This window comes from Cervus elaphus, chromosome 20 (genome assembly GCF_910594005.1).
Source record: "Cervus elaphus chromosome 20, mCerEla1.1, whole genome shotgun sequence".
NCBI lineage: Eukaryota > Metazoa > Chordata > Mammalia > Artiodactyla > Cervidae > Cervus > Cervus elaphus.
Window position 1 is genome coordinate 42,648,082 of NC_057834.1, and position 17,121 is coordinate 42,665,202.

At 51.9% G+C, this 17,121-nt stretch overlaps 2 protein-coding genes across 7 annotated transcripts in view; one reads left to right on the forward strand and one right to left on the reverse strand.

Annotated features, from left to right (window-relative positions):
• The first annotated feature begins 5,210 nt into the window (after positions 1 to 5,210).
• Positions 5,211 to 14,239, forward strand: CERS2 (ceramide synthase 2). 5 transcript variants are annotated; one of them, XM_043878087.1, is made up of 11 exons: positions 5,211 to 5,479; positions 10,376 to 10,549; positions 10,974 to 11,091; positions 11,274 to 11,392; positions 11,617 to 11,674; positions 11,796 to 11,846; positions 12,078 to 12,170; positions 12,351 to 12,479; positions 12,691 to 12,797; positions 12,928 to 13,081; positions 13,243 to 14,239. In XM_043878087.1, exons 2-11 carry the CDS (start codon positions 10,377 to 10,379, stop codon positions 13,381 to 13,383), a joined length of 1,143 nt encoding a protein of 380 aa, XP_043734022.1. In that variant the 5' UTR covers positions 5,211 to 5,479; position 10,376; the 3' UTR covers positions 13,384 to 14,239. The 5 variants fall into 5 exon arrangements, with proteins under 5 accessions (XP_043734022.1, XP_043734026.1, XP_043734024.1 ...); XM_043878089.1 differs by lacking the exon at positions 5,211 to 5,479 and adding an exon at positions 5,828 to 5,854; XM_043878088.1 differs by lacking the exon at positions 5,211 to 5,479 and adding an exon at positions 8,889 to 9,211.
• SETDB1 (SET domain bifurcated histone lysine methyltransferase 1) overlaps positions 14,183 to 17,121 on the reverse strand; it is a 29,060-nt gene continuing 26,121 nt past the window's right edge. For both annotated transcript variants that reach the window (XM_043878086.1, XM_043878085.1), the window contains exons 17-22: positions 16,996 to 17,024; positions 16,749 to 16,881; positions 16,092 to 16,257; positions 15,518 to 15,729; positions 15,169 to 15,257; positions 14,183 to 14,994 (exon numbers count right to left, since the gene is read on the reverse strand). In XM_043878086.1, the coding sequence (XP_043734021.1) occupies positions 14,877 to 14,994; positions 15,169 to 15,257; positions 15,518 to 15,729; positions 16,092 to 16,257; positions 16,749 to 16,881; positions 16,996 to 17,024 (747 nt within the window). In that variant the 3' untranslated portion in view covers positions 14,183 to 14,876. The remainder of the gene's footprint in view (positions 14,995 to 15,168; positions 15,258 to 15,517; positions 15,730 to 16,091; positions 16,258 to 16,748; positions 16,882 to 16,995; positions 17,025 to 17,121) is intronic.

Below are 17,121 nucleotides of genomic sequence, written 5' to 3' on the forward strand. Positions count from 1 at the left end.
AAGGTTTCCCAGGTGGTGCTAGTGGTAAAGAAACCACCTGCCAATTCAGGAGACGTAAGAGACTGGAGTTGACCCCTGGGTTGTGAAGAGCTCCTGGAAGAGGGCATGGAAACCCACTCCAGGATTCTTGCCTGGAGAATTCCATGGACAGAGGAGCCTGGTGCACTATAGTCCATAGGTTCGCAAAGAGTTGGACATGACTAAAGCGACTTCGCATGCATGCGCAATGCTAATAAATTATTTAACTGAGTGTCCTATATTTTATCTGGCAGCCTGAAAAATGGGATGGTTTCAGCATGGTGATTAAAAGCAAAGGTTCTGAAGCCAGACTCCTTAGACTTAGAATTCTGGTCTGCTGTGTGACTCTGGCAACCACTTTAACATTTCTGTGCTGTTTTTTTCTTGTTAAAACAGAGATTAAAAAAAAGCTGGTGATAATAGCAGTGTTTATATTATAGGCTATTGTGAGGATTAAATAAATACATGTAAAGCACTTTAGGAGAGTGCTGGGCGTTGAATGGTAAATACATGTTAAATATTAACTAATTTGTAATAATACATATGTTATAATGTTATTTTATAGTAACATCATAATGTTATAATGTTATTCTATAGCGTCTCCCTAAGAATTCCAACCTTGGCTCTCTTCTGCTGCTTCTTTCTTCCAATCCCGGATCTGGCCACAAGAGGCCATCAAAAGCCACTGCAAGAGAGCCTTGAGACCCCCCCCTGGTGGCCACTCGTGGTCTAGGAGGCTCTGATTCCCCTTGGTATCTGAGGGGGCTCTCTTGGCCCAAGGACATGAAGTTCCCCAGAGGACTCCATGGGCAGGTAGTGTCAGGGAAGAGCCTCAGGTAGACATTTACTCCAGGGGCCCCGCTGAGACGAATCTCAGCACACACGCAGGAGACTTCTAGGCTGGGTTATGGCAGAAGAGCAGCTCCACAGCCAGGGTCCCTGGGCCTTTGGCTTTCTGTACCCTTGAGAATCTCTTTGGGGCATGTTCCAAGTAGGCTTAGGGGGAAATGAAGGGCAAAAGAGGGCTCCTGTTTCTCCAGTCTAAACCTCTGCAAGGTAATGCTGGCTGACCTGCAAGGCTGAATACTGAATTTGGAGGAGGCAGAAGAGCAGTCCTTGTTGCCTAGCATTATGAGGAGGTGTGTGATGCATTTACAGATGTCTTTCTGAAACTGGTGGAAGCTTTACTTCTTTTGTCCCTGGGTTTTGTTTTGTTCAACTCCAGGGTCAGATTGAGGCCCTTTTCAGATTTACTAAAGCACCCTCCAGGGCGTCTCTGGTGGCTCATCAGTAAAGAATCCTCCTACAATGCGGGAGCTTCAGGAGACACAGGTTTGATCCCTAGGTAAGGAAGATCCCCTGGAGAAGGATTTGGCAACCCACTCCAGTATCCTTGCTTGGAGAATTCAATGGACAGAGGAGCCTGGTGGGCTACAGTGCATGGGGTCGCAAATGAATTGGACAAGACTTAGCGACTGAACAACAGCAACAAATCACCCTCTATACCCATGCTCTAAGTCTTAGAATTTCAGAGTTGGAGAAGATCTTCGGGATGACCTGACCTACCACCCTCTTGTTACTGACTCAGGGAGACTGAGTGACTTCCAAGGGCCATGGTGTTGGAACCAGAATCCAGGTCTCCTAACTTCTCAGTGTTTTCCTCATCACTCAGATGAGAAGGTCAACTGAAAAAAAAAAAAAAAAAGAAAAGCACAATGTAAAAGTAGAGAATTATGTTTTATTTGGTGGACAGAACTTAAGCCTGGAATGCAGCCTCTCAAATAGCTCTGAGGGACTGCTCTGAAGAGGTAAGGGAGGAGCCAGGATATATAGGAATTTTGTAACAAAAACTAGGTAGTCAGAATATCAAAAGATTACTGTTTATTTTTATTTTTATTTTTTTTTAAGATTACTGTTTATTAAGGAAAACAAGACACGTCAAGTTAATGAATGTAGTGCTTCTTTACATAAGGAAAGATGCAAAAGTCTGGGCTCGCTGAAATCATCCCTTTGATATGTATCTCAGCTATCTGGGGCCAGGATCCTTTGTTTTCCCATCCTAAGTCTCCTCAGGGTGCACCATTGTGGGAGTGACTGCAGTGGCTGATAGCTTAATGGAGGGCATCCTATTTTCGTTTTGAGTTCTCTCAGGACTCAACGTCCTGGCAGCTATAATATGATGGCTTGATGACTGCAATATCCTTTCTTTACTGATATAGTAGGCAACATTTTTTCTTTAAGAAGGGCATGACTGACTTGGGGTCTCCTCTTAGGAGGACAAGCAGCAAGTAACATACAGAGCCATAGCTATTGACTCATGAAAACTTGTTCAGCTCTAGGCCCCGATTGCTTTTCTGCCCTCTGCATGGGTTTCAGAATACACAGAAATTCCTCCTGGCTATTTCTCCTCTTGTTATAAAACTTTCTCTCCCCAGAATTCCTTGCATCTTAATCCCTCTGCTCATGTTTTGGCCAAGCTCTACTCTTTTTATCCAGAGTCTTGTGTGTTACACAAGCAAGCCTGACCTGGGAAGACCAAGACCCATTTCCACAACTAGAGTTCACATCTTTGCCTGCTCCAGATACCTAAATGCCAGGCCAAAGGCCTATTTGTGTCCTCTGCCTCCGGACACCTCAGCAGCCCATACAGAGGAAGTGAGTCACTGCAAGGCGGGCAGCTTGGGGCGCTGTGGGCGTGGCCATGCCAGGCCTGGGTGGTGGGGGATGGGTGAGAGTGATCAAGACCTCATGGTCCAAACTAGGCAGAGAGTGAGAGTTTCTAAACTGGTTGTGCTCAGGTGCTCAGTCATGTCCAACTCTTTTGGGACCCCATGGACTGTAGCCCGCCAGGCTTCTCTTCCAAGGAATTTTCCAAGCAAGAATACTCAAGTGGGTTGCCATTTCCTACTCCAGGAGATCTTCCTGACCCAGGGATTGAACCCGTGTCTCCTGCATTGGCAGGTGGATTCTTTACCACCTAGCCACCAGGGAAGCCCCAGTTTCTCTTTCTCCGTCCATCTTCTCCTTTGTCTCCTGGGGGAGGGGTATACCCTCTTATCTTTACTTTTCAGGCCTGTCTATTCAGCTTCAGCCCCAAACGTCTCCTCCCACTGCTATCTTAAAGTTAACTGGTCTTCAGGGCTCTGAGGAATCATTTATAAAGTCTGGTGAGGACCTTGGGGAAGTCTAGGAAAATTGCCTGAGAAAAGGGCTCAGAAACTAAAGAAGGAGAGCCAAGTAAGACAGATCTGGGTAGGGGGTAGAGAGGTACCCAAAGTTTAGCTGGGGCCCAAAGAGGAGACACTGGAACCCTACTGGAAAAGGGAATCTGTGGAGGGCACTCAAAAAAGGTGGGGGCAACTTTGGAATTGGAGGGGGTTGCGGTGGGGGTGGGTGGGTTGTGGCAAAGGTGTAGAAAGGATATGACTTGCAAATAAAGGAGTTTACCCTTTGGCAAAGAATTAAAGGCTGGAGGGATTGCTGGAAACTGGAAAATCAAGCAAATCTGGGGCTGAAAAAGGCTAGAGAGTCCCCTGGGTACTGGTTCAGTGCTGAGGGGCCAGGGGGTGGGCCAACAAGTCTCATTTGCCCAGTATTGGCCTGGGCTGGGGGGGCCCACTACAAAAGCAAAGGAAAAGTCGGAAATCAGACAGTTTCTGCCTCTCCAGATAGGGTCTTCAGTGAGCAAAGTGAAAGGAAAGTGAAGTCACTCAGTGACCCCATGGACTGTAACCTACCAGGCTCCTCTGTCCATGGGATTTTCCAGGCAAGAGTACTGGAGTGGGTTGCCATTTCCTTCTCCAGGGGATCTTCCTGACCCAGCGATTGAACCCGGGTCTCCCACATTGCAGGCAGACGCTTTACCATCTGAGCCACCAGGGAAGCCAGAAAAGGGAGAGGATGCTAAGAGGTTTGGTTGAAGTGAAACTCGTTCAGTTGTGTCTGACTCTTTGTGACCCCATGGACTATAGAGTCCATGGAATTCTCTAGGTCAAAATACTGGAGTGGGTAGCCTTTCCCTTCTCCAGAGGATCTTCCCAACCCAGAGATGGAACCCAGGTTTCCCACATTGCAGGCAGATTCTTTACTAGCTGAACCAAGATCTCAAACTGGGTGAGTGAGAAATCACATTCTTTCCTAAGAAAACTGTCAAAACACCTGAACTTGACTAGATAAACTCTGAAACAAGCTGCTCTCAGAGGTTCTAACTGTGACGGTATAAAAACACCAACATTTCATTAAGGTAAAAAATGGTTACCTCTGCGAGGCGGGCCCTCTCTCTAAACAAACCCTCAAACACATCTTAGTCACACTCTGTCCTCCTTAGGAATCAAGGCCAGTTTTCTAGGATAAACATGTTACATCTTCCTGAAACATCAATTTTACCAGTCTAGGGGAAAAACATTTTATTTTGGGGGGGGGGAACATTTTAAAATATGAATTTGAACACGGGTAAGTAGTGGTCTACATGAAAACTCAAATACGTTTTACACAGCAAAAGTTGGGGACTGGCTCCTTCAGAGTCTGCCGGCAGTAGGGTATGTGTGCCACTGGGGGGTAGATTTTACAGCACTGGTGTGGAGACGGTGGGGATTTTAAGGCTGGGCTGGAGTGGGGGACGCCCTAGGGGTCCCAGCCGAATCTCGAGGGCCCGTTGCCCGGGTTGGTCCTGGAGAGGTGCTGGGCCTCGGCGCGCGGCCCTTGGGAAGGACCCGCAGGGGCTGCGCGGACGGGGGGCAGAGGCGCCCTCTTCCCTCCGCTGCCCGGTGGGGGGCTGGAGGTGGGAAGTGTGGCCATCGGTCGGGCCGCTGAGAGAACTGGGGGCCGCAGCCGGCCGGAGGGCGAGGGCCGCAGTTGGGGGCTGCCGGGGTGGTGCAGGGGTACGACCGTTCCGCGCCCCGAGCCCCTCGCGGGTTTGTCCCGGGGTCCTCGAAGCGCGCCCCTAACCGAGACCAGAGGCTGGGAGACCCCACACTGCCTCCCTCATCGGGGGCTTCTTCCCCCCGGTGCAGCGCCTGCAGTGGGGCTCCGCCGCCCGCCGGGTGCAGCGAGGGCTCGGCTCCCCAGGTTCCGCCACCCGCCCCCGGCCGGGGAGGGGGTGGTGGCAGGCGGCGGGGGCTGGGCGCGGCTACCCCGCGCGGAGGCCGGGGCCCCGCCGCCCGCCCGCCCTCCTCTCCCCTTCCGTCGCCGGGCCGTAGGCCCACGCCCAGTCTCCCGGCTCCTGTGTTGCTCGCGGCCTTTCTTTCCCGGGCTGGCTGGGCTCGCTCTCGGCTCGGCTGGGCTCGGCAGGCGGCGGGAGGAGGAGGAAGGAGGGAGGGAGCGGGCAGGCGGGCGGGCGGAAGGGGGAGGAGAGGAGCGAGCGGAGCCAGTCCGGAGGGGGCCCGGAGCTCGGACGAGGGGAGAGACGGAGCAGCGGCTGCCGGCCGGGCCAGCTCCGCGACGCCGCCGCCGCCGCCGCCGAGTGAGTCGGGACCCGCGCCCGGGAGTCCGCGGCGCCGCGCGCTGGGGTGGGGCGGCACGGGGCGCGGAAAAGTTGGGAGAACTGCGGGGGCCGCGAGGACGCGGCTCGGCGGACAGGGCCTGGCGGGGCCGGGAGCGGGCCGTGGAGGGGAGCGGGGCGCGGGCGCACACGCTCGGGCGGCCGGGCGCTCGGCGCCGCCGCTGGCTCGGGGGCCTCTGCCCGGCGCGCTCATGGCGGCGGGCCTGGCGGAGGGCGGGCCGGAGCGCCTCGCGGGAGCGGCCGGGCCCCCAGCGCCGCCGGAGGGCAGGCTGGCCGGGCGCCCGGGCGTCCTCGAGCGCGCCGCCCGGAGCCCGGAGGAGTCCTCCTGGGCAACAGGTAGGAGCTGGGAGTCCCCTAGGAGCTGGGGACGCGGGGCTGCCCACGGACGGAGCCCCCGGAGCCTTTTGTTGGGGAGGAGAAAGTCCGGTGAGCACTTGCTGGCCGAGAGCCCGCGGCGCGGCCCCTGGCTGGGGGATCCCGTGTCTAGAGTGAGAGGAGAGTTGAAGGGTCTTGCTTTTTCTAATCGGTTCACTGTGCCCACTCCCGGAGGGAGGTCAGAGCGTCCATGTGCTTAACGGGAAACAGGAAGGAGTGGCTCGGAGTGTCTGCCCCTGGCCCCCGCCCCGTGGCTAAGGCTCTTATACCGTTATGGGGTGTGTGGGGTAGGGGGAGCTGCTGGTGAAACTGGTTTTCTGGGCCTCACCTTGCTAATTTCTGGCCCGGAGGCTCTGTGGCAAGTAGGTTAATTGCACGTGTGTGGTGTTAATCTTTGGCCTGAGTTTAGAAGTTCACTTCCTAAGGTAGACTCTTGGTGTCAAAATCTGATCCTTCACCTGAGTTGCCAGGTACAGGAGATAGGGGGTTCTGAGGATCCTGAGGAATGGAGTGAGCCCCCCTTTCCGGAGAGGTGGATCAGGAAAGGCCTCCAGCAGGCAGTCGCTCCCACATCTGTGTTAGCAGAGGTTGCAGCCCCATAGCAGAGTCCAGGTGGCTGGGCCTAATGTGGGTGGCTGACTGGGCTTGTGATGGGGCCCCTAAGGGTAAGGACTTGTCTGCAGCCTCCTGCCTCAGGGCCTGACCCTAATCATACAGTGACCTGCACAAACCCTGTTTTGAAGAGAGAGAGTTCCTTGTCTTCCTTGGTACCCCACAATCCACTCCCTTCACTCGGGCCTCTGGCCAGCTCTCCCCCTGGGAGGGAGGGCCTCCACTTTCCTCCGGCACCGGCCACAGGCTGGCCAATCCTTCACTGTGCTTTTAGCATGGCCCCCACTCCCATCCCCATCTACTTCTTGAACTTGCCAGTCATTCCCTCCCCCTACGGGCTGTAGTCTCATGCAATCTTTGGCTGTGTTGGGGCCGTAGAAAAAACTGAAATTTTGAGGTGCAGAGAGATGACACACCTCTTCTCGGCTTTCTAGTTTGTGACCTGGTGTAGCTGCCTGAAAACGTTTTCAACAACGTGGACTATTCAGGTCCTCTTCCACTTCTTTCCACTTCTTTTTTGTAGTCCCTCAGGCTCCAGTGAAAGCTGGGAGCCTCTGGGATCCTGTCTTTGTCACTCTCTCTTCCCTTACTGATCGTATTGTATCTTCCTTCTTCAATTATTTCTCCAAACTCTGAGAGCCTTTGGGACTGTTACCACGTTGAGTCTGTGAGATCTCTTCCTCATAGCCTCAAACTTCTGCCCTCCTAGCAGCCTCGGTCTACAAGTCCCCTTGGGGACTCTTTGCCCCTTTTCATCTGTCTGAGGGTCTGGGACGGGTCAGTCAGAGTTGGAGCAAAAGGTAGCAGCTGGGTGGAGCTCTGTTCAAGTTCCTGGTAACCTGATGCCCACGAAATCCCTGCTCCACTGGCTGTTCTCCAGCCTGTGCCTCATAAAGTGGTGTCTGTGTCTCTGAGGCAGGTGTATTTGTGCGTGAGAGAGACAGAAACACATGCACACACCCTATTGTCTCTTCATGTGTGTGTGGGAGTAAATCATTTGAGTGAAAAAATACCAATAGGTGTGATTTTCCTCACCAGGAAATTAAGTAATGTGACCCAGAAATCAAGGGTGTCTCCCTGTCACAAAGGCACATCCCCTTTTCTTGACCCACCTTTTTGTTTGTGGGATCCATTGCTTGGCTTGGTGTGCCAGGGACGCCACTAGGAGTGGACTGGTTTGTTCTGTGGGGATGGGTGTGTGCAGCCGGCGGGCCTGGCCCGGGAGCCCCAGTTGTCTTCCCTTCCCTGTCACATGGAGTCCGAAGTCCTGACCCTGCTGAATCTGGTGCCTCTTCCTGCTGGGCTAGGTCCCAGGGGGTGAGGGGCAGGGTTGAGGCCACCGCTCCTCTGCTAATGCAAGTGCTGGGCAGGAGGGGAGGGCTGTGGTCACAGAAAGCCTGAAACCCGGGTGTGAGAGAGGCCCCATTCAGAACTCCCGACACATCACACTCTCTGCTCACACTGTCTTCTGTTCTCCCTGCTTGGAGCAGGCAGGGGCCAGGTGCTATCTTGTCCTGGGATTGAGATAGTTGCACTGTCCAGGAGCTTGCCTTTGACCCATTTCTGACTTTTTGCCTGCTTCTGCAGCTCCTCACCTTTGTAAGCATGAGGCATTCCTGGGCTCCCGGGAGTCACAGAGAGGGACTCTACTCTTAGCCTCCAGGATCCCAGCCAGCCCTCTGAATCTTTAATCCTCAAAATATCTGTGACAAAAGAAACTTACCTGCCGGTTTCCACTGACCAGGGTAGGAATGGGGCCCAATGTCTAGGCCCGACAGTACCCTTGGCTTTAGTCCTCAATGGAGGACAAATTGGGCTCCAAGGGACTGGCAGTCAGGTGACTGAGTCAGGTCTGTTTCTTCACCTCCAATCAGACTAAGCGAAGGAGGTGGCAAGAGGAACCAGAGGTGTGCCACCACATGTAGGCTCTCTGCCTTGTCTCTTCTCTACTAAGTTTTCTACAACTTCTCTCAAAGAAAAAAGTGTGTCTGTGTGCACTGTCGTCTGGGGAGAGTTCTACTGTGATAACTGTGTTTAGTTTTGTTCAGTTCCAAAGGCTTCCATCTCTTTAACTAATTAAATATTTATTCTGGCCAAGGTGGAGAGGGAAGGGGCAGTGTCCTCAGGAGCTGAGGCCTGGAATGTGTGTGTGTGTGTGTACATATGTGTGTACGTTCGTGTGCTGTTGGGGGTGGGTGGAGCTGAAACTCCTTTACTGTCAGGGCTGCCCTCTGCTTTCATCTGAAAGAGCAGTGACCAGGAGTGGGGACAAGAGGGTAAAGTCCTTGAGCTGAAATACTGACCCGTGACAGGCTGAGAGGGATTTCGCAAGTGCTTCTGTGGTGGGTGGGGGCGGAGCTGTTGGAGGAGCAGCCCAACTCAGCTGTGATATGATCAGCCTTCAGCAAGGCACCAGTTGGTCTCCAGTTCACAGTAGAGAACAATCTCCCAACTCTCTTTCCTCCGCAGCTGGGAGGGGACTACCTTCCTTCTGTGTCAGCTTTTAGTCTCAAGGCCAGCCTGGAGACCGCCCACCTGGCCTCCCTCCTGGGAGGATGAGGGCCTGGTAGCCTGGAAACTTTGCCTGTCATCCTACTGGGTTCACTGCTGAGTCCTAGGACTGCCAATTGTTGTGTGGACCAGCATCGCTGATTCTACAGGATCATCTTGCTGCTTCTCTCAGCTCCAAGCAGCTGCTGTCCCTGCGTGAGCCTCAGATCGTACCCTCCTTCATTCGGGTATCCAAGTGGTCACCACCACCCTGTAGATCCTTTTTCTTTCCGTGGACAAAACAGGGGAGGGAGGTGGTACAAAACAGCAGCTCTTTGCTGAGCACTGAGGGTATTTGTGATGGGTGTTCCCTGAGCAGACTAGTATTTTATTTTCTAGAGGAGCCTTAATACAAAATAGCTCCTAATTCTACCAGATGTCTTAATCTGCTGTATCGACTATCTATCCTCCAACCCCTGACTCCCTGCAGCCTTGTCTTCATTTTATTTCTGAGAATAGGCTTCACATACAGTTCTTCTGCCTTATGTTTGGGAATGGATGGCTTGGGCATGGGCTGTTAAGCTTGTGTGCAATATTTTGATGTCCATTGATTGTCCTTGAGCTCAGCACTATTTGGGGGCATAATTTTGGTTTATTCTGGCCTCTTAATTTTCCCTAGGACCTGCTGCCCCAGTGGGTTATAGGGAAGGGGGAGGAACGTCTTGCCCCAGCCCTGCAACCCTTTCTTGGGCTCCCTGGCAAGGAAGCTTCCAGTTATGGGTTGATTTGGGAGCTCCGGTGGTTCAGATGGTAAAGAATCTGCCTGCAGTGCAGGAGACCTGTGTTTGATCCCTGCATCAGGAAGATCCCCTGGAGAATGGATGGCTACCCACTCCTGTATTCTTACCTGGGGAGTTCCATGGACAGAGAAACCTGGCGGGCTACAGTCCATAAAGTTACAGAGTCGGATATGACTGAGGGACTAACACTTGGGAGCTCTAGGAAGAGGTTGGAGGGTGGGGGGAAGGGAGAATGACTGTGACTTAAGATTTTTGGCCACGGGCTTCTAGGGCTAGATCCTGTCTAGTTTCCATGTGAGAATAGCAAAATGATGGGGAGACCCCAAGGTTCTTGAATCTAGGGAATCAGAACTTTTAGGGGATGTTAGCATCACCTTTGGTTGATATTAAGAGTAACTGTTAGAACTGGAAAGCCACCGTGTTACAGAGGGGCACACTGATTTGTCCACATGGCCAAGACCAGAGCCCAGGGCTTGAGTCTTTGCCCCTGCTCTTTTTGTTACACTGTGAAAACTGTCATCTGTCTCTTTTCACACTGCTGCGTGCTTTGATGCCCTCTACTTCTCCCTTCCTCACTCAGGATGCTCCAGATCTTACATGACTACTTCTGGTGGGAACGGCTGTGGCTCCCTGTGAACTTAACCTGGGCTGATCTAGAAGACCGAGATGGACGTGTCTACGCCAAAGCCTCCGACCTCTATATCACACTACCCCTGGCCTTGCTCTTCCTCATCATTCGATACTTCTTTGAGCTGTGAGCATACCAACCTACCCCCATGCCTTCCCTGGCTCCCAGCCGCAATTTCTTGTACTTCAAGTTTGTCTCTTGCTGTTTAATTGGTCCTGCACACTGGTTTTCTCACCACCCAGGTCCCTGCCTACTGTGTGCCCCCCACTAAAGGCAGCATTGTCTTTCTGAGGGCTCAGCACCCCCAGGCCCATTCCTTCAATGGTTGTTTGTTCTTGCCTTCCACCCGCCTGGTGGCTAGTGAACACAGGCAGCTTTGTCAGCTATGGGCAGCCCAAGGCAGCCAGAGAGGGGGTTTGCTGGGAAACTGAGGCCCAGGATAAAGTTGCCTGAGCTTGCAGTATCCCCCTCCAGGTCCCCTAGTTTAGGGGCTACCAGGCTTGCCTGCTTTAAGAGAGTCAGACACCCCTCACTCCTATCCCTTCCCCAGTTATGTGGCTACACCACTGGCTGCCCTCCTGAATGTCAAAGAGAAAACCCGGCTGCGAGCACCTCCCAACCCCACTTTGGAGCATTTCTACATGACCAGTGGCAAGCAGCCCAAACAGGTATGAGCTGCAGACCCTGTTCTGGGAGTTACTGAGTCCTGGTAGGGAATGAGGAGTTATGGGGTGAAGAGATGGGAAGGCATCTCCCCTTCCCTTCAGACAGGGCCGACTTGGGTCATTACTGGCAGAGGGATGGGAAGGGCGAGTGAGGCTGAACATAATGGGCTTCTCACTCCACCCAGGCAGATGTAGAGCTTCTGTCACGGCAGAGCAGGCTCTCTGGCCGCCAGGTAGAGCGCTGGTTCCGCCGCCGTCGCAACCAGGACCGGCCCAGTCTCCTCAAGAAGTTCCGAGAGGCAAGGTAGGGGAAGTTGACGCAAGAGAAACTGGGTGGCAGAGGAAGGTCTGACGTGTTTTGCTGGGAGGGGTGGGCCACAGCTGTACATGGAGCGAGTATTCCCAGGTGAGGAGGGACATTGGTTGAATACATCCTTGAGAGGGTATCCAGTGGGAGGGACTTAGGGGTTGCAGGGCTGTGCCATTCTTCCATTCCACTCTCCTAGCCATTCCTGCTTTCTCTTCCAGCTGGAGATTCACATTTTACCTGATTGCTTTCATTGCCGGCACGGCTGTCATTGTAGACGTGAGTGGGGATTACTGGGTGGGGGTGGGGGTGGGGGAGTAGGAGTAGGTTCTCTGGCAAGGCGGGGTGAGGCCCAGAATTTAGGTGCCTCCTCCTTTAACCTCTCACCATCTCTCTGCAGAAACCCTGGTTCTATGACCTAAGGAAAGTTTGGGAGGGATATCCCATACAGGTACGTGATGGGTCCTGATTCCTTGTATGGGGTAATTAATCCTTATGTGGGGTGAGAATCAGTGTAGGATAGGATTAGGACATACACATCCTTGTGAAGAGTTGATCTCAGACACGTGGCAGAAGGGACTGCAGTCATAGTGTTAATAGGTGCAAGGAGGGCTGGGTTTGGAGAGGTGAGACCATTGGGTCCAGTGGCTCTGGGGTCCGTTAACCTTCTTTTCTCTCTCAGAGCATCATCCCTTCCCAGTACTGGTACTACATGATTGAACTGTCTTTCTACTGGTCCTTGCTCTTCAGCATTGCTTCTGATGTCAAGCGAAAGGTGGGTCATGGGGCTGTGCCATTGAGTAGGAGCCAAAATGAAGCCCGGTATGAACCACCTCCCCTTTGACTTCCGGGTGCTTTGGATGGAGTGGTGGGATAAGTGGAATTAAAGACGAGGGGGAAGAACGGAAGCTAGGGAACAGGAAACAGTCCTCTGGAGGCTGCATCTTTTCTACAGGATTTCAAGGAGCAGATCATCCATCACGTGGCCACCATCATCCTCATTAGTTTCTCCTGGTGTGCCAATTACGTCCGAGCAGGGACTCTTATCATGGCTCTGCATGACTCTTCTGACTACCTGCTAGAGGTCAGGCTTCCTGGGCATTTCTTCAAGCCTAGAGACCCTGGTGCAGGTTCTTCTGTCCCTCTATCCTCTTTTTGGGGTAGTGGTGGGTGGGGGTGGATGTTCCTGGGACCAAGGAGGTGGGGGCACAGAGCCAGTGTGGTAAGTGGGACGTATATATGAATGTATATGGGAGTCAGGAGCCCGTGATGATAGGTGGGGGCTATCTACACAGTCAGCCAAGATGTTTAACTATGCGGGATGGAAAAACACCTGCAACAACATCTTCATCGTCTTCGCCATTGTCTTCATCATCACCCGACTGGTCATCCTGCCCTTCTGGTGAGTAGGATACCAGATTAGACTCCTGTTTGAAGAAATCAGGAATCTTCTCCCCAGCCCCATTTGTCTGTCCTCAAGTCTTGACCCCCTCCTTTCTGTGTTAACAGTTCTTGTCTTTGCCCATCCCAAGGATCCTGTACTGCACGCTGGTGTACCCACTGGAGCTCTATCCCGCCTTTTTTGGCTATTACTTCTTCAATTTCATGATGGGAGTGCTACAGCTGCTGCATATCTTCTGGGCCTACCTCATTTTGCGAATGGCCCACAAGTTCATAACTGGAAAGGTGATGGTCTGTCCCCATTCTGTAGGCCCTACTGCCCTCAACTCTAGGAACGGCCCAGATTCCCTCTAAAACCTACTGTGGGGCCCTGGGTATAGCTGGAAAAAGCCCACCGAGAGAGGCAGTCCCTTGGGGGTTCGTAACCCTGCTCATCCTCTTCACAGGTAGTAGAAGATGAACGCAGTGACAGGGAAGAAACGGAGAGCTCAGAGGGGGAGGAGGCTGCAGCTGGGGGAGGAGCAAAGAACCGGCCCCTAGCCAATGGCCACCCCATCCTCAACAACAACCATCGTAAGAATGACTGAACCATTGTCCCTGCTGCCCCTCAGATTAAAGTATAAAGCCAAGGAAATACCCCACCCTCCCCACAGGGTCACTTTAAGCTCTGGGGAGGAGAAAGCAAGAGGAGCGTAGTTCTCTGTGCCCCCACCCCCTGCTTCTGTCACCCAGTTGCCTTTAAACCAAATTCTAATCAGCCTAGCTCCAGGAATGGGGAGGTTGGTTATATCCTTTGTTGGGGGAGGGGGGTTGGTATTATTTTCCAAGTTGTCCTTTCTATTGATTTTGAGACCTTTCCTCAGTTCTGGGGGTGGGAGTTATAATTCACATTCCTTACTCTTCAGAATCTGGCCCTGTCTGCCTGCCTTTGACTCCCTGACCTCCAGAGCCAGGGTCGTGCCTTACTGTCCCACCTGTGGGCCTCATTCTGCCAAAGTTGGACCAAGGCTCACCTTTCTAATCTCCCTAACTTGGACCAGAAACCAAAGCTGAGCTGACTTCTAACTTTTTCCCTTCTAAGATCCAAATGAACCGAGTGTAGGCGGGTGCACGTGACCCTTATCCTACCTCTGCCAAAAAGTGGGGGCCACAATGTGGACTGCTCAGACAGTCTTCTGTTACTTCTCTGCCAGCTGTCCCTGTAGTCACAGGTCCAAGATCTTACTGCCTCCTTTCTCTGGCCTCTTTCCCTAGGCTAGCTGGTTTGGAGTAGAATGGCAACTAGTTCTAATTTTTATTTATTAAACATTTGGGGTTTGGGTTTTAAAGCCTGAATTACAGCTAGCACCTGGCATTTCAGCAGAGGGACCACTTCAGACCAAAATGTACTGTTAATGGTTTTTTTTAATTAAAATATATTAAAGATTAAGTAAAACATGGCAACAAGTGTTTAGACTCTTAAGAACTGAGAAGAGTGATCAACTAAATAAACTAAGGTAGTCTTCCTCATGCCTTCCTCCTGGTTATATAACATTAAAAAATATTACATGGCAAATAAGAGAAAGCGAAAGTAGAGAAGGGTCAGGACTAATGACAGCTGCCTGTTGGGAAGGATGGGAAACTCATCTCTCATCAAGACCTAAAACTGGGAGCTGAGGGAAAGAAATCAAATCACAGTCTTAGTTTTAACATCTTGTTAAAAGACTTTCAAGAAACAATACAAACCAGGGATAGTAAAATACACAGCCCTCATTCTAGGACTAGTCTGTCAGAAGAATGAACACTTGAACAAATGTAGGATGGGAGGGGTGAGCCACAGGAGGACTGAAGGGATGTCAGGCCCAGGTTAGAGTGGTAACCTCTCCCACTCCCAGTGCCTCCGGAGGCAGGGGAGGGGCCCTGCCTGCTAGCACCACAATGGAAGGGGTCTCCTGATCCACAACCCCCATTTCTATCTACTAGAAGCTGGGGAGTAGCTAGACTAGAAACTTGGGGGTCAGAATTCAACAGTCAGGAAGACCCAGTTCCTGAGGAAAGGGCAGTTCAGGAAGGTTCAGGAGGTTAGGAGGAAGGCTGTCCTCTAAAGAAGACGCCCTCTGCATTCGATGGCCCCGCAGCAGCAAAGCAGCTCCTTGCCTTCCACGCTGCCCACCTCATAGTTGTAGTCCCAGGTAAGCTCTGTGCCAGCCCGGATTCTCCTAAAGAGGAGGAGGAGGAAGGGGTGTGGTCAAACAGCAGAAACCCAGGCCTGTGATGACTGAATGTGCAGGGGGAGCTGGATCACGGATGGAAAAGAGGCCCTTTGAATGTCCTGGCCCCTCCCCAACCTGGGCTTTCCCCACCCACCCACCCCTTTCCTGATTCCCTCTTACTTGCTGGCAAAGAAGGCCACCCACGGGAAGCGGAGATCATGAGTATCCACGAAGACATTCTGGACAAACAGGTTGGGGCTGCAACTGTGCTGTAGGTTTAAGTACAGATTCACTTACGAACCAAGGAAACAGAATCTGGTTTTGTGGGGTGAGAGAGAGCTGGATGAAAACAATGCCATTTGATCCTCCGACAGCAACAGAAATTTTGAAAGCCACCTCTTTTAAGATCCTTTGTGATCAAGAATTTATAATGAGAAAAGGTGGGTTTATGTAGTTGCATTTTAAAAAAACTAGAAATGTGAGGACTAGGGGATAACCAGCACATACAGGTGAGGAAAAGGGGTCTCACATTGAGGTAGCGGCCCAGGTTGCCTTCAAGCTTGGCGTCGATGATGTAGCAAGACTCCTCCCCATCATAGAACTGGCGTGTGTTCTTACGAACGGGTGCACTCTCCCCCTTTTCCACGGATGCCATGTTGGTTGATTTAATGGCAATCCCATGGGTTGATTTCAAAGCAAAACCCCGGGTTGATTTTACTGCCACTTGGCGCTTCATTGGACCTGGACAAGGAGAAGAACGGGGCTAGAGCCACCCTACCTCATGAGTGGAACTTCTACTTCCTTTTTTTTTTCCTGCTTCCATTTTTATCCCACCCAATGCACCTCAGGAATACCAATAAGCTGGGACTCTGAGGCAAAGGCCCAAGGTGGCAGTTTTTCTCAAGCAGGATTAGAGCTGCTGGATACAGGAGCAGAGGGAAAAGAATAGGGAACTGGAAAGAAGAGAGGGAGGGGATATGTCACAAATTATTAACAGTTTAGCTGGGAGTCAGGGAGTCTTCCCAGGGATGCTTCAATTCTTAGGATCTGAATTCTCCCCCTACTGGTTCCTTCCTACTACCCCACAAATCCTTCCAGACTACCAGACATGTTCTTCTTGTCCTCAAAGTCATCCCCTTCAGAGCCAGAGGAGATGGTCTGGATATCATCACTGTCCACGGCTGTGGCTGAAGTCTGGCCAGCAGTGGGCTTCCGGCTGGTCCCACTTTCCCCCTCACTTTCTGTGCTGCTGGACAGGGTCAGGATATCCTGAGGAAGCAGAAGGGTGAAAAGAAGGAATAAGAGTAAATGGAGAGGGACTTCCCTGGTGGTCCAGTGGCTGGGATTCCACATTCCCAGCAGAGGGGGCCTGGCATGGATCCCTGGTAAGGGAACTGGATCCCACAAACTGCAACTAAAAAAGATTCTCCATGCTGCAAGGAAGATGGAAGATCCCGCATGCAGCAACTGGGACCCAGTGAAGCCAAAAAATATATATGTATTAAAAAACTGAGTAAACGGAAAGGGCCCCTTGGGATCCCTGCTTTTAGGTACAGTTAGGCGGGAAGGGGTTGAGACTATAGTGAGATTAGATGCTGGATGAAGTAAAACGAGGCAGGATGTCAAGACCAGAGAAATAAGAAAATATCCAACAGCAATTATGGTGATAGACTTGATGACACGAGAAGAATGTTCCTTTACTCACACTCTAGAGTAAAACAGGAGGCTGGGTAAGGTACAGCTTGAGAAAGGTCACTTACATCAGGGTTTGACTGAGCAGAGGCCATGAGTCGTCGGCTCTGATGCATACTAGTCTTACTTGGTGGGCGGCGAAGTCCTTCAGGCTTCACAGGAGAAGGATTATAACCATAATTTCGAGAGCTTTCAGTAACTCTGATGGGAGAGGAAGACACGAGAGGGGTCAGGTCTACTGGCTGTTTCTTAGGCTGCTTTTGTAGGCTCGAGAGAAGGAAGATTCGGAAACAGGTGAAAAAGCGAGGCACTTACACTGACATCCTGTTTCGGTCATCAGGGTCCTGGAAAACAGAGCGAGTGAATGGCTGAGTGTTTACATGGTTCTAGATAATATATCCAACAACTGTAGACTTCACCTCAGATGACCTCTAAAGATAT